Source organism: Saccopteryx leptura, chromosome 3 (assembly GCF_036850995.1).
Source record: "Saccopteryx leptura isolate mSacLep1 chromosome 3, mSacLep1_pri_phased_curated, whole genome shotgun sequence".
NCBI classification, from domain to species: Eukaryota; Metazoa; Chordata; class Mammalia; order Chiroptera; family Emballonuridae; genus Saccopteryx; species Saccopteryx leptura.
This window is the reverse complement of record NC_089505.1, coordinates 96,500,719-96,516,806: the sequence shown is the minus strand read 5'-3', so window position 1 is coordinate 96,516,806 and position 16,088 is coordinate 96,500,719. Positions and strand designations below refer to the sequence as shown.

Here is a 16,088-nt window from a genome sequence, read left to right as displayed (position 1 = left end):
ACAACTGTTGTCTCCCTTTGTTCCAATTTACTCTGACTTGGAAGAGAGTCGGCGCCAAAGACGAGTGTTTCATGGAACCTATCCATAGTAGATAGACCACTGGGTTCCGGGGCTTCAGATGCTCCTGCCTACAGCTGCTTTTTTCCAAGAGAGCAGACGAGTGGCTGGATCTGAGTGACACACAGATTTGGACTGTCCCCTCACTCCTGGCACTTTGCTCTGGCCTGGCGTCCCCTCAGGGTCTGCAGGATGTGCAATCAGTGTCCTTTTCCAGGCTCACAGACAAGACCCCGAAGGACTACTCTGCTTATCGGTCTTCCCTTCTCTTCTGGGCCCTTGTCGATCTCATTTACAACATGTTTAAGGTAAGGACATAAGCGGAGACTCGGCGGGTGTTTGCGGTGGCGGCGGGGGTGGGGGTGGGGGGTGGGGTGTCAGGTGATCTGTGCTGCTGGCTCTGACCTGCTTCAGCGGACCTCTAGCTCCTCCGCTGGCCTCCCCAGAAACCAGTTCCCCACACAGGAAGGGCTCACCAGCCTGGCCTCGCGTGTCTGCTCACGCCCCGCCTGGCCTCGGGCCTGCTGCGGACCCACTCCTGTGGGAGGCTTCCTTCCCCGGTCACCCTCTGTTCGCTCTCGCCCCTCTGTTCCGGTGGGCTCCCTTGCCTGTTTAGTGTGCCTTCCTCCAGCCCAGCATGCAGTAGGACACTCATCTCTCCTGGAGGAATGGGGTTTTGCGGGGTTCCTTTTATCATCTGAACATAACAACTCAATTGAGGCCCCTTGACGGTCCCCTTTTCTTTGGGAACTGCAGTTGTGACATGTGGGGAGGGAAGAGCGCAGCCAGTTCTAGCCTGTAGGTTCAGGTGACAGCGCATAACGTGGCTGTAAGAGGACTGAAGTGAAATGTTCCTGGAAGCAAAACATCTAGGCAAAACTGGTGACAGGAGGGCTCTGCTTCCCGGGGCTAAAGGGGCCTGCCTGGCTGGGGCATTTGGTCACCCTCCCACCCCTCCATCCCCTGTTGGTTCTTGTAGAAGGTGCCTACCAGCAACACTGAGGGAGGCTGGTCCTGCTCGCTGGCGGAGTACATCCGCCACAATGACATGCCCATCCACGAAGCTGCTGACAAGGCCCTGAAGACCTTCCAGGAGGAGTTCATGCCGGTGGAGACCTTCTCGGAGTTCCTCGATGTGGCTGGTCAGTGGCGAGGCTTTGTCTTTCAGAGATCTCCTGCAGCTAAGCCCTGTCCATCTCAGTGGGCTAGCTATAGCTTCTTCCATCACGTAGCAGAGTACACACAGGAGAGAACTGGCCTGTGGCCATCAAAAGGTCTGGGAGAGATAAGTAAATTCCAAGCTGCTTATAACGAGAGCAGCAGCCATGACACACTGCGGGCCTTCCTGCATTCCTGGCATGGTGCTGCCTAGTGTGCATTTTCCCTGTCTGCACGGCAGCCCTGTGTGAGGTAGGCACTGTGGTCATCCCCACTCTAGGTGGGGACACTGAGGCTCTGAAGGTTAAGTTTCTAGCGGGGCATAGCTGGAAAATTGCTAGAGCCCCCTTTCTTCCCGGCCGTCATTATATGACAGTTCAGAGAAGGCCATGGGCGTACCTGTCTTCCCCCCTGCCTCTTATGTCACAGCTGCCCCGGGGAGAGGTGGGAGATTTCACCTCTGGTTCTTAAAATAAATGGTAAAATTAAAACATCAGAGCAAAGACACCTCTGATTATAAGAATAGGGCCACGCTTTGAGCTCTTGTTTTATAAGACATCCTCAGACATCCTCCTCCCACAGCTGGTGACATGTTCTTTGTTCTGTCCTGTATGCAGTTCCTTAGACAACACACTTGTCATTTTGATTGCAAACACAGTAAAAATTGTTTGGATTTCATAAGCAAGCATCGAATGACCACAGGGGGCGGTGACTTGGGTTGCTTCTTGGGAACCTGCCTCGATGACAGGTCTGGCTCCCTCTCAGGCTGGGACACGCTGCATTCCAGCCCCTGGCACTGCTGGCCGTCCAGGGTGGGGCTCCCAGGGCTGAAGCAGGGGCCACACCTGCCCGCCTCTTTAGTGAGCTTTTTTTATTTCCCCTGATGGCCATTGCAGGAATGTTGTGACGTGTAAAGGGTCAGGGAAAACATTTTCCGTGGATCCCACTAATATTTTTCTGTTTGTCTTTGCTCTCTGGAAACTAAACTATCAAAGGTCTGGAGTAATGCCCATGTGAGTTTCTCTTTCCTACCAGCTCTGCCCCACCTGCTGGAGTTTCCTCAGGAGCCCTGGGGCCTGCACTGTGTCCTCTGCAGTGGCCTCAGTGGAAGCTATGCACTGCACGGACCTTTGTCAGCCTGACGCTGTCCCCCTCCCGTTATCTGGAGGTCATGCGTGGCACTGCTCCTGCAGTTTGTCAGCTTCATTAGATGCTGCCACGGGCGTCTCTGTAGCCTTGACCTTTTACCTCAGTCCCTCTCCTTGCTTTCTGCCCGGAAGTGACCCCTGACAGAGAGCAGGTAGCCCATGCATTTGTCCTCAGGGCTGAGCACTGTGCCTGTCACCCAGGGACCTGGGGGATGTCTGAACAGACTGCCGCTGTGACTGTAAGAGCAAGAGGAAGGAGGAGGGCAGGGAGAGTGTTCATCTCAGGCTGAGGCTTTCCCCTCGGCTCGGGCTGGTGCAACACCCGGCCTGAAGCAGGGGCTCCGGCCGGGGCACGCGAGGGCTGGCGGCAAGGAGCCTTCATGGCTTCACTCTGGGGTCGGGCTTCACAGGGACTTTATTGTTTAGTTTAAACAGTAGAAAGTTTCAGAACATCAGACACACCCTATTCAAATGCAAGGACAAAAACATCTAAAATCAACACGAGATGATGGGAGCCACTCTACCCTGCATTGCGTGGACTCTGGGGAGGGAGGGGACTTCAGGTCACATGGTGCCAGGACTTGGGGTTCACAACCCTACGATTGTTAGAAGTGGGCGCTTGGTGAGGGAGGGGACCTGATGCTGAAGTTGCAGATTCTGTGCACTGGGCATTGTTACCCACGTGGCCTAACATCGTCCCCACAGCAATGAAGCAAGGAGTCGTCACTGTCCCCAGGTGAGAGTTAGGAAACGGAGCTCCTGAGCGTGGGCAGCTTGCTCAGGGCTCGGGGCCATGCCCAGAACTCAGGCGAGCCCAGGTCCCTGCTCCCCCAGCCCTCCAGGGCGGCCGTGTTACCCTTTCTTCAGTCCAGGTCCCTTTGAGAATGTGCTGAAGGCTGTGGGCACTGTCCTTCCAGAAGACCTCTCCATTTGCCCTCAGCCTCCGTGGCCCGGCAGTCCCCTGCGGTGTTCCATGCCCGGTTTAGAGCTGCTCTGGGCAGCGGGATTGACCTTTGCCTCGGCCGCACATTCAGACAGGCCGCGGCGCCCAGCTCCGCGCAGGCCCCTCGCGGGACAGGGGCGTTTGCCCGGTGACTGCCTCCCCAGTCGCGCCGGCCTTCCCGCGGGTAGCTGTCAGGACTTGTTGGAGTACAGCGTGTGCCCTTCGTGGACGCAGCAGCCGTGACTCGGGGGTTGGGGGCCGTGCATGCCTGCTCCTGACCAGTTTGCCGTTTCCAGGTCTTCTGTCAGAAATCACTGACCCGGAGAGCTTCCTGAAGGACCTGCTGAACTCAGTCCCCTGACTGTCCCGTGGGGCCGCTGCTGACCGAGGAGCTGGCCTGCCTCTCATCCCTCTGTTCTTTCTCCTGTGCATCGATTCCCGCAGGAGGCTCACCATTACTCCTCCCTCCTCCCCCTCATCTTTTCTTGGAGTGGCTTGGGGTTTTTAGGCTTCCTGTTTTATCTTGTGTGTGTGGTGCGCTAGCTATGAAGTTGTCTGTAACCCAAGCCATCGAAGGACCTGTACATACCTAGGAGCCATGAGTTGTCCTGGCCAACTTAATACTTGAGTGTGCACATCTTGAGAAATAAACAAATGACTTAATACACATTGAAAAAGAAGGTGTTGACTGCTGCTTACACCCATCCTTAGTGACACTGGCCAGATGTTTTGCCTGGCTGCCCAGCCCTTCCCGGTGTCAGCATAGGAAGACTGACGTATCAGAGTTGCTGTCTCTGGCCTCTGTCGGCACCAAGTGGAGCCTGTCTGCTTTCGGCCTGCAAGTCGGGGCACCGCATTTCATGAAAATGATCTCTCTTAAACCCCTTGGCCTCTCCTAGTTTCTTGGCCTTAAGAGCTGGAACCCAAAGACGCGTGGAGCCCTGTGGTTTCTCTAGTCCTCGGCGAAGGCAGGCGTGGTGCAGTGGGGCACTAGTCTTCCTACCACAGACGTGTGGGACAGTCGGCTGCCAGCTGCGAATCGGGAATCCTTGGCGTCTTCTCTGCGGGATCGGGCTGGGAGAGGGCCTGGGGTACACTTAGAACCGGCATGATGGGCAGCTGCCCTCAACAGGACCGCCCTCTGCTGGGCCCAGTGGGTGTTAGTTCTAGTCCTTGTGACAGCCCCATGGGAAAGGGCCGATGAGCCAGCATCACCTGCCAAAGACCGCCAGCCAGGAGCTGCCAGAGCTGCAGTTTTGTGCCTCTGAAGCCATGTCCTCAACCACTATGGCTCTTGTCCTGGGGGCCTTGACACCTGCTACCCCAGATTTTAGGGCAAGGCTGATCCAGATGCCCTCGGGGAGGAAGCGCTCACCAGTGTCCATCTCCTGAACACCGTGACTACTCTGCCCGCTGCTTCTCTGATAGACTCCTCTATCTTGCTGTCCGGTTTATGTGGCTATGAGCCAGACCTTTTGAGAGGTGCCTCTGGGCCCCTTGTGAAGACTTCAACAGCCAGGACTTTGTGTCCCTTCCCCAGAGCCCCTAACAGAGTAGCCACAGGCCGGCATGAGTGTCGTGCTTGGGGCTAAGCCAGAGAGACAAAAGCGGTTTGTTGCAAGAGCCTAGCTGGCAGCCCTGGCAGACAGTGTGTGTGTGTGCTCGTGTGCACAAGTGCACGTTGGCATTGGCACTGGTGTTAGGGTTGGCGCTGGTGTTGGGCAACAGGGCTGCTGAGGGACTGGCTTGGCTGAGGGAAGGGTGCAACATCCCCTAAGCTGTGCCAGGTGCTCACTTTGTTCAAATTCCAGCTCTACCACCTCCTGTACGGCCAGTGTCCTCACCTATGAATATGAACATCGTGTCTACGGGGTAGCGTGGTTGTCAGGCTTACACGAGATTATTTGCCTGCCATGTAGTAAGGGAATAGCTGCTCTTACTATTAATGAATTCACTCTCAGTTTACAGGATTTCAACTTTTTCTTTCCCGAAGCCCCGTGTCCCAGCTGAGGTCCCAGTGTATCTAGTGAAGGTGGGTGAAGGACCTTGGTCTCGGGCCCTGACTTGGTGCACCAAATGCTGCAAGTTCATTGCTGGTCGCAGGTCCATGGTCTCCCTGCAGTGGTCTCCTGGAGAGACCGTGCAAGACACGTCAGTGCACAGAGTGGCTGTTATATAACATGCTGGTGGCGGATAAAGTGGGGCAATGTCTGGCACGGTGAAGCGAGGAGGGGAGCAGGGAGGAGCAGTGTAGACAGGATTGTACCTGCTCCCCAGGTGTCGGCGTGCCGTTTTGTGTGGCACCCGTGTGGGCTGAGCCGTGTTCAAAGTGACACCCCAGGGCAGTGTTAACATAGTAACTTGCAAAGCCTAACTGGGGACTGGTGCCTTTGGCCCTCAAGGCTGGCTTCTCCAAAGCTCATGACAAGGTGTTCACTTATTTCTCTGCCCTGCATTTTTAAATTTTTTATTATTTTTTACTTATTGATTTTAGCAAGTGGGAGAGACAGAAACATTGATCTGTGCTGCACGTGCCCTGACAGGACTGAACCGACAGCCTGTGTGCTTCAGGACCGTGTTATACCAACCGAGCTACCCAGCCAGGGCCGTTTTTCTATTTCTTGCAAAGGCCTCAGAAATTTGACCCTAGCCCATGTGCATCAAGTCTTTCTATTTTCTTTCTTTTTAAAAAAAAAAGATTTTATTTATTGATTTTTGTAGAGAGGAGGAGCAAACGAGAAGTATCAGCTCATTGTTGCTTTGCTGTAGCTACTTATTGACAGCTTGCTGTTTGTGACTAGACCGGGCAGGCCCAGGGTCTCGAACCAGCAACCTCAGCATTCCAGGTGGATGCTTTATCCACTGTGCCACCACAGGTCAGCCCAAGCCTCTTGTTTCATTATCACAGCTTTTCCTGGTGTCTACACGATGGCTTCCATGGACTGCTGAAGTCCCAGACAGACTGACACAGTGGCCGTACAGGTCTGTGACCAGGGAGGGCAGTGCCCGTGGCAGAGCTTGGGCTGGTGTGGGAACTAACTGGTTCAGTGAGGGCGCCCCTCCTCCTGAGCCCAGAGCTCGTCAGAGCAGCGCTGAAGGACACCAGGCAAACCTCAGTCCCTTTCCATGCTGAGCCATCTGTGGACTAGCTGCTTCTTGGGTTCCTGTATTTCTCAGCAGGCAGCCCCTGTTGGAGAATTCAGATGATTCCAGACTGAGTTGTGCCTAATGATGCTACAGTTTCTAAGCCCCCAAAGTCTGCTTTCAGCTATACAGCTAGAGCGGAGAGGTCGCCTTCTGGAACTGCTAAAGCTCTGGTGTTCTTTGGTCGGCCTGGCGTCTCTCCTGGAGCCTAGCTTTCCGAGTTCAGCACTTCATGAGGGGAGACCTGGGGCGCTAGGTGGCCCCTCTTCCCCACTTGCGTTACCCGAGACACCAGCGGCTGCGCCAGGCTCTTTGCATTTAATTCCCACATCCACCCTACAAGTGGTGGTGTTCCCACCTTAGAGACGAGGAGACAGCCCCAGAGGAAGTGACGTTCCTGCTGGGAGCCAGTCGCTGATTGGTGTGTGGGACTCAGCATGTCTCATCACCCCCACGCACGTCTTCAATATCTACTGGACGGTAGGCACCATGCTGGATGCTGAGGGCACGGCGAAGCGTCCAGTCTGTCCTTGCGGAGCTTAGAGTCCTGTGAGGGGCAGCAGGCAGTGGGCGGAGAAGGAGCGCTGGCAGGTGTGGTATGAGACACGGGCCATGGTGGCCGTCACCTAGTCAGGCGTCACGTCAGTCCTCCAGCTCTGACCTGCCCACACAAGGTCCTCATGCCCAGTTAGGACAGGTTTCCTGGTTTTCACTCTGCAAACGCCAGTGGGGCAGCTAATCTGTGTCTGGCCCCCGGCAGTTAGTGCTGCTTCGGCCAGGTGGGTCCTTGGGGAGGACTGGGGACCAGCTAGAAAAGGAGGTTCGCTCTGGTTTCCAGCTCCAGAATACAGCCTGGCTCCGGCCACTTCTCACCACCCTACCTGGTCCTGGGGACCTGCGGGAGGGTGCCTGCCCGCAGCCTCCGGCCTCCTCTTGCCCTGCAGTCCCTTCTCCCAGGACCCAGCACAGGCATTTTGAAACGCTACTCAGATTGTGGCCCCCTGCTCAGACTCTTCCAACTTAGCATTCACCATTAGGATGGAGTCTGGACATCGGCCCCGCCTCCTCCTCCCTCCCTCCCGCCCCACAGACTGGCTGTCCCTTTACCCTAGATGTTCCATTCAGGTCACTGTCAGTCTCAGAGATGGCCTTATCTGCCCGTCTAAGAAGGCAGGGCCCACCAGAAGCCCCCACGGCCCGCTCTTTCTGTTTAATTCACTGGAATCAGTTTGCTGGCTGTGGCACTTGAGGGTCATTTGCTTCCCTAAGCTCCATACTGCTAGTGACTTTTCCCGGTCTCCTGTGTATCTTCTGTGTATCTTCGGTGCCCAGTACGGTGTGTATCCACAGGGCACTGCCAGGGCCTCCTCGGGGGCAGCCAGGGGCAGCTGTGCCCACAGTCGTATGAGAATTCTGGGGTGATGACTAGTGAATCAAAACCCCATTCTGGGAGCAGGCAGGCAGGGTGGGTCCATAGGGCCCTTCACCATCCTCTCCTCTTGGCTGCTTTTGCAGCAGGGACAGGGTCACGATCCCAGAACATGCTGGAGGCAGAGCCAGGTTCAGACCCAGGCTGGAGCACCCACTGGGGCTCCTGCAGCTGACACAGCCAACCCCGACGGCAGGGCCATTTCTCTGCCTGGAGCCACCTCTGGCCTGCCAGGCCTGGGAAAATCTTTTGAAGCTGAGCTGTTCCCAGAAGCACTTGAGAGAACGCAGTCCAGGGACAAGGTAAGTCTGGGGCTGAGCCCCTCGAGCCAGCTGCTGAGTGCTCCCTTAGAGGCAAGTTTAGGACTAAGTTCTCTGGCTTTCCCAGAAGCACTTGAGGGAACACAGTCCAGGGACAAGGTAAGTCTGGGGCTGAGCCCCTCCTGGAGCCAGCTGCTGAGTGCTCCCTTAGAGGCAAGTTTAGGACTAAGTTCTCTGGCTTTCCTTGGTCACCTGGCTGGCTTTCCCCCTCAGGACTGATGGCTGTGACTCAGACGCGGAGGAGGAAGCAGGGCGGCCTCTGACCAGGGAAGAGGGTGAGGACCAGTCTTTAACCAAGTACCTGTTAGAAGCCGGGCTTTACCTACAGTGCCTCAGTCAGCTGGATACCATCCCATGTGACCACAGGCACCTCTTTTTCCAGATAAGTGAACTGAGGTGCAGAGAGGCTAATACCTTGCCTAGCTAGATCCATGCAGCTGAGACAGAGCCAAGACTAAAACCTAGACCACCTTGGCTCCCAAACCCCCTTATGAATGAGAGTGTCACTGGCGTGGGAATAACTGGTGCTTAAAGCTAGAGGGGAGGGCCAGGAGAATGGGAGTGTGACCCAGCCTGCTCTGTCCTGACCCCAAGGCCTGGGGACATACCCTCAGGGGCCTGTGCCCAAGGATGCAGCTAGAAAGCATGTACTTCCTGGACTAAACAGCGTGTGCTTCCCGGACTAAACAGGCTCATGTGAGATGACTAGTCTCATGTTCGCCCCCAGATGTGGGCAGCATGGTGCTAGGGAAGCCCCAGGGCTCTGGAGGGCCCAGTGCTGCTGTGGGGCGTGGGCACGTCTCCTCACCTGTCTGAGTGTGAGGGGGACGTGACCCAATCCAGGAGAGTCCTAGAACTGGAACCAGCACAGCCCGGGCCCTACCCTTAGCCCTGGTTGTCAGCGGTGTGTTACCATCGAGAGGACTGCAGGATGGCTGGGGTGAGGGGCCCTGAGGTGTCACCTCTCACCTCCTGGCCAGCAGACAGGACAGACGTTCAGCAGTGGCATGCATACACACAGTCACCATGCACATGCCTGCCTCGCCTGCACAGGAGCCCGTTGCTTGACGATGCCTGTTTGCTCCCCGAGGTTATTTCTGTCTCTGCCACTCTGCGGGCCCCGCCCTGGGGGCTACCCCCCGCCCCTGCCGGCCTTGTCTGTTTCCCCATCTCGGATTCTGGCCCAGGCTCCTGTCCTGCCAACTCGCCCCATCAGCCTCCCAGACGAGCAAGTGGGAGCGGCTGCCAGGCGTGCCCGGTGTGCAGCCTCCTCTGCGGAGCCCTGGGGCTAGCCAGGAGGTGTCTGCGCCCACAAGCCGGGGCTGCACCAGCCAGTGTCCCACCTGTGCCCTGCGCCAACTTCAGAGCTTTGGGGTGTACTCTGACCCCTGTGCTCTCAGGCTGGGACAATGAGGCCCAGTGAGGAGGGACTTGCTGGGGTCCCCAACTTGCAGCACGTCCCATATCTCAGGGCAACAGGTTCTGGACGTGTAAGCTCAGGGCATCCTGGAGGTTTGTCACCCCGAGTGTGTGAAGCACGACTTCCGGGTCATAGCTGACATTGATGAGAGGAAAGGGGACAGTAATGGGTGTGGGGGCCTCTCTGGAGAAAATGGCAGGTGGAGTTCTGAGCATTGGGTACAGGGAGCTCACCTCATCCCCGCGGGGCTCTCACACCTCTGCGGGCCTCTGGACTTCGGTGCCTGTGGACATGGATGGAACTGATAGGGAGAGGGGACAAGGCCGGGAGGGGAGGACTGGGGGGCTGGGACCTGAATTAACCCCAGGTGACAAGTTTATAGGGAGAACAGTGAGTGCTCTGGGTGTGGGCAGGAGCTCTTGGCTCTTGGCTCTTTGGTCTCTGTTCCCCAGGTCCCTCTGCCACCTTTGCCCAATGCCCTTGCCACTCCATCTGCCTCAGCTGTCCTCCAGCCTGTTTGGTCTCCTAGGGGCCCCTGTTGGAGATGAGGATGTTCATGGATTCAGATAGTTGGGGTCCCCAAAATATTCGTGTACTGTCTGGCTAGGCCTGGTGACAGGCGTGAGCACCATTCTACAGTCACTATAGATCGTTCTTCCTGCTTCACAGATGAGGAGCCCGAGGCTCACGAAGGCAAACACTACCCAAGGCTGCACAGCTGTACGCAGGATGCTGCCACTACCCGGGCCCTGCTCCCCATCGGACCTGGGCACGGATTTCGTTAGATCCTCCCAGCCCCCAGAAGGAGGGCATGGCCTTGGGAGCCCGCGCTCTGCCAGGTCCCGCACGCAGGGCACAGCTGCCGCTGAAGGTTAACCAGCCACGCTTGGGCCATCGGCCCTCATGCCCGGGCATTTAGGAAGTACTTTTGTTTGGTGGGGCCTGAGTGCTGGGCTTGGAGCTTCGGCCCAGTCACATGGCCGCCCTCAGCCCCAGCCTTCACGTGGCAGGAATCTGCGCCTTCCTGGGGACGGGTCACAGCCCCACAGAGCGTGACTGAGAACAGGGGCACAATGCCCGTTTCCTTTTCCAGCTGCAGAAGCAGCGGCAGGTGAGCTGATTCTCTTCATGGTACCGGAGACCTGCTAGCATTTTATTTGCTAGACCTGGAGACCCTAGCTCAAGCGGTCCTCGAACACACAGATTTAGGCAAGCTCGGCCCCTGACTCTGAGGAAGCACCCTTCACTTCTGTGGAGAGGCAGGACCCAGGTGCAGACCCCCACTGTGGGGCCCCCGGGAGCAGCAGGGGCTCCCGGAAGTCGAGGAGAGCGGGTGTGCTGGGAGAACTTCAGGGTTGCCGGGCCTGGAAGGTAGGGGAAGGGGGCAGGGGGGCGGGTGAGTGGGCTCATCCTGAAGGCCGTGAGGTGAGTGAAGCGTACTGAGCAGGGGAGGCAAGCTCAGGACCTCCGCTCTGGCCTTTCCGTAGTGGCTGCCCCTTCGCGGGCCTGTGCTGGGACCCTCGTGGGCTGGCCCGGGCCCCTCTCAGCTCAGGGCTGGGTGGCGAAGTGGTTGGGTTCAGATTAGGGTTCAGAGCTGGCTGTGCAGCCTGGATCCAAGCCCTTCAGCTCTCTGGGCCTTAGTTTCCTCATGTGTAAGGTGAACATGCCTTATCGGGTTCACCAAGACGGAGCTTGCCGGCACCTGGCGCAGAGGAGGCCCTGGAAACGTGAGTTAGGGTGATGAATGACACCCCCACAGACCTGTCACAGACGTGGTCTGGGTTCCATCTAAGGCAAATGTGGCTGGCAGCCGGGCTCCTGCAGTGGCATGAGCGATTTGGGGGTCGTGACTCCTCTGTCGCAGAGGGGATCCAGGCAGGTGCCCCGAAGGGATGATGTTATTGAAGGTCATTTTCAACTCTAAGGGCGGGGCAGCAGGTGGCAAGTTCAAAGGCTTTAGGGTCGGAAGTCCTGGTTCTAATTCTGGCCTCTCCAGGCTGTGTGACCCCGGCAAGCTGCCCCTCCTGGCCCGTTGTGCCCTCTGGACAGGCAGTCAGCAGGGCTGCTTCACGGGGTAAATGTGGCTGTGCTGGCATAGTGCCAGAGACGTGTGGGTTCTCAGTTTGTCCCTGATATGGGAACGGAGGCTTGAGGGGCCTTCCAGGAGCCCTGCTGGGAGTCCCCCGGTCCCCTCCCCAGTTACTCTGGCTGTCCCCCGGTGGGTGGGGCTGGGCTGTGGTTAGGGCCACAGGTTTCTCAGAGTCTGAAGAGAGTCTGAGGGGAGGCAGTGGGTCTGAGAAAAGAGCTCTCCCCCCAGGGTGTCCCCAACACCTCTTTGTCCCCAACACCTCCGGGAGGGCTTTGTAGAGCCTGGAGCCTGGGCTGTGGCCTTCTCCCTGCCAGGGACTCTGAGGCAGCTGTGCACCCGATGGGCATTTTGGGCACGGCTTGCGCTGGGTGCCTCTCAATGCTGCGCGTCCTCTGGGCTGCTCCTGGCCCTGACGGCTGTCCGGACAGGACACACACCAGTGCGGGGATGCTCTCCTTTCAGCAACTCCCGGAGGCTGAGGGGTCCTGGAGGGCGGAAGGCAGATAGAGAGCTGTCCCATTAGCACCTGTGTGAGAAACTGAGACCCGGAGGGGTAGGGAGTGTCCTGGGGGCATGGGTATCGGGCACCGGGCACCGAGGAGCACACAGCCTCATTGAGAAGCTGCAAGGGAGAGCCCGACCAGGGTGGGCCGCCAGCTGGCTGCCACATCCCACTAACCAGCCGAGGTGGGCTTTGCTCGGCGTTAACCCCGGCGGGTGTTCAGTCCTCACCGCGCCTTTTGAGGCAGGTGCCACCACCATCCCCACCGCACAGATGAGGACACTGAGGCACAGCAGGTATTTGTGTCCAAGTCCGCCAGAGGCCACAGTCCACATCCGTCATCTCTGTCCTCATCCCCACTGGACGCTACCTTGGAAACATCTGAGCTTGGGTGGTGGGGTCTGTGGGGGGCGAACATGGAGCGTTTCCCACTGTCCCGGAGACTGACCTGGCTGAATGTGGCAAGCCGGTTCAAGGAGGGTCCCCAGGGGTGAGCAAGCCTGGCCCACTCTGTACGCCTGTGAGCAGGAGTGGTTTGGACATTTTTAAAGGGTTGGAAGACAAAGCATTTGCGACAGAGACAGTATGCAGCCCACAAAGCCCGACGTCTGACTGTTCCTTTAACAGAAAATGTTTGCTGAGTGCGGGTTCAACGCGGGACCCACCTGGATTACAGGGGCGACACCATCTGAGGACCACGCCACACTCAGCCACGGTGCCGAGTCCCTAACACTCTCAGCCTCCCGGTCGTCCGAGGTCATGCCCTGGGCCCAGCTCCCCTGGGAGGCACCACAGGCCGACTCCCCCGCTTGTCCGCTGTGCCCCTCCCTGGGACAGTGCCCGGGCTCCGGCCAGGGCTGAGGTGAGACAAAGCTGTGACCAGTGGTGAGGGTGTTGGCCTCACTGTGGGACATGGAACAGCTGGGCAGCTTCCAGCTGTGAGGGTCAGAGTACCCATCACCAAGCCACCTGAGCAGCAAGGGCTCCTGCTGTCTCAGCCAACAGCAAGCCCAGGGGGGCGACCCAGGAGTGGCTGAGGCCACTGGGGAGAGGGTCCTTGCCCCCAGGCTGGCTGCCCTGCAAGTCCCATGACTGCTGTCCTCAGGGAGCGAGGCGTCACCTCGGGCTAACAACGTCCGGAGGAAGACAGGGCATGCTGAATCCTGTGTCCAATTCTCAGAAAACCTCTCCTGGAAGTCCCCAGAGACTTGCCCTCGCGTCTCGGGGGTCCCTCTGCCATCTCTATTCCAGTCCCATCGGGAGACACTAGATGGCCCAGCTTGCCTCAGATAATTGGTCCCTTCACAGCCCTGACTGGGCAGCACCTGAGCCCTGAGGGCTCAGAGCAGGGGGAGTGGGATGCCGCTGGGTGAACAGCACAGCGCCTGTCCTAGTCCGTCCCCAGGGGCTCCTGGACTCCCTCACTCCCTTCGTGTTTGCTACCAGAACTGACCGACCCAGGCCACCACACTCCAGACCCCGGATGTGCATGTGTCCCCCGGCCACTGCCACCGCCACTGCACAGACCCCCAGGGAGGTCCCACATTGATCCTGCTGCTCTGCACCCCTCACTCTGGCTTCACAGTCTGGGCAGGCGACCTGGCTGGCAGCAGGGAGGCGGGGAAACTGAGGAAGGGCCTAGATGGCCTTCGGGGGCAGTGAGGCAGGGCCCCCAAGACTCACAGGCAGATTCTGAGGCTGGGGAGTCAGAGGCCAAAACTGAGGACAGCTGACGACCACCTTCCTCCAGCAGGTGACCCAGAATCCCAGAGAGTGCTTGTCACAGGGAAGCCCTGGTGCCACAGCCTGTTTCTTATCCCGGCTCCACTGCCACCATCGCCCTGGGCAAATGGCTTCACCTCCCTGGGTGTCAATGTTCTCATCCATGAAATGGGGACAAGAATCCCTACTGCAGAATGAAATGAGATTGTCACCGCTGGTCACTGAGCACAGTGCTGTCATTGACCACCCCACAACTGTTATCAGAAATGCCAGTGCCCGGCACAGGGTTGGATCTGCAGGTGTCCACAGAGCCGTTGTTGTCTACAGGACTCAGGGGCAGCAGGAGGAATACCTAAAGAATGAGGGGAGAGGACTAGGTCCCAGTGACTGAGGTAAAGCCCAGCAAGGATCATAAGGAAGAAGAAAGCACATCTGCTTAGAACTGATATGGAGGCATCAGGGGAGGACTTCTTGGAGGAGGTGGCATTTGAGACAGAGGTTCCTAGGTAGAGGGAGCAGACTCTCAAAGGGGTGGGGGCAGCTGTGGTGGAGGGTGTGTGGAGGGAGCTAGCCCCAGAAGGCCTGGGCATCTCTTGCAGCCTGTGTGGGCTCTGCCCTGGGCAGGCCTCAGGGAAGGCCAGGTGTGCAGGTGGCAGGAGCTGGCAGGGGCTGCAGGTGTAGGGTGCAGCTGGAGGGGACTGGGGGGCAGGAGGAGGTTTGGGGCAGTGAGCGGGGTGATGGGAGCGAGGGAGGCAGAGGAGGGCGGCCTGGCCACAGTGGAAAGGAGCCCTGTGTGGTCCAGGGCACACCCTGCCTTGTCCGCAATGCTCGTCCATCTCTAACACGAGGGGATTGGGTGAGACTAGCCCTTCTCCTGGCGTTCCTGGAGATGCCCAGAGGCTTCCCCTCCTTTCCAAGGACCTCCTGGGGAGCTGGGAAGACGCAGATTCCTGGGCCCAACCCAGTCCTGCCCTCATGTGCCCGGGGTAGGCATGAGAACCAGTGTTAATATTTTGGAGTAACTCAATCTAACACATACTGCTGAGTATCTACTGGGTGATGAGTCCTGGGATTCAAAAATGGGCAAAGCACCACGCGCTGCCTCTGGAAGGCCAAGAGGTCCCCCATACCCTCTCTGAGTGGGACCCCCACAGGCAGCTGGTGGGGTTCCTCTCCACGGAGCCCCGCCTGCTTGTCTGACGACGACCGACATTTATTGAGCGCTTACTCTGTGCCAGGCCCCTTTACTGGTATCGTCTCCTTTGACTCCTTAATCCTCATGGCTTCTCCTCAAAGTAGATATTAGTATCATCCCACTTTATGGATGAGAAGCTGAGACTCGGAGGAGGGTGTCCCTCCACCCTGCCTGGACTGTCTCTGCCGGGGCATCTCTGTCATCTGGAACGCCTGCCGACCCAGCCACCGTACAACCTGCTCAGAGGGCGTGCCCCCCCCCCCCCGCCTGGTCCCTTCTCCCCCGCAGCCTCAAGAAAACCTCGCGTGTAAAACGTGAGTGTGTCCAGGCTCCTGCTCCTCCTGGGTCACTAGGCAGGTAAATGGTAGAGCAGGGATACACCTGCTCTGAGTTCTAAGCCCCCAGGTGCCGTGGCTCTGAGCTGTGACCTTGTCCTGCTCTGGTCCAAAGATCCCTGCTGCTCGCCTGGCCTGGCTCCCCTGGAAGGCAGTCCCAGCCCTGTCCTGGAGGGGTCTGTCCAGGATGGCCTAGTTCCGGGGACCTGGCAGGACCAGCATATGGAGCTCTGGGACCTGTGGGGGTAGGGGGTGTGGTGGCCCCAGCTCGGGGTCAGCTGAGTTGGTCTGAACCCTGGACTTGGTGTTCAAAGCCACCCATGGAGCCCAAGGCTTTGGCTAATGACCATGACACAGAGCATGAGCAGGCTGTGGTCAGAAGTTATCATGCTCCAAATTGGCCCATTTGGGAACCCCCAGTGTAATGAGGGGAGAGACCTTCTGAACCCCAAACTGTAGTGATTGGCTCAAACAAGCAACACACGTCCCCTGATGTGAGATGGGACAGAGCCACCCACACAGCACAGGCAGAAGCCCTCCCTGGGAGCTGCAAGTCACCAGAGAGGGGCGGTGCAGGGATTGCTGCCTTGGGGTGCAGTCCTGCCTCCTGTGGTCTGTGGGAAGGC

The 16,088-nt window shown here is 58.1% G+C and overlaps 1 protein-coding gene across 6 annotated transcripts in view; it reads left to right on the top strand.

Annotated features, from left to right (window-relative positions):
- UBR4 (ubiquitin protein ligase E3 component n-recognin 4) overlaps positions 1–5,162 on the top strand; it is a 130,783-nt gene extending 125,621 nt beyond the window's left edge. For 3 of the 6 annotated variants that reach the window (XM_066375240.1, XM_066375243.1, XM_066375239.1), the window contains exons 105-107: positions 275–365; positions 1,037–1,199; positions 3,603–5,162. In XM_066375240.1, the coding sequence (XP_066231337.1) occupies positions 275–365; positions 1,037–1,199; positions 3,603–3,667 (319 nt within the window). In that variant the 3' untranslated portion in view covers positions 3,668–5,162. The remainder of the gene's footprint in view (positions 1–274; positions 366–1,036; positions 1,200–3,602) is intronic. The other 3 variants (XM_066375245.1, XM_066375244.1, XM_066375242.1) reach the window with 1 other exon arrangement.
- Positions 5,163–16,088: the final 10,926 nt, after the last annotated feature.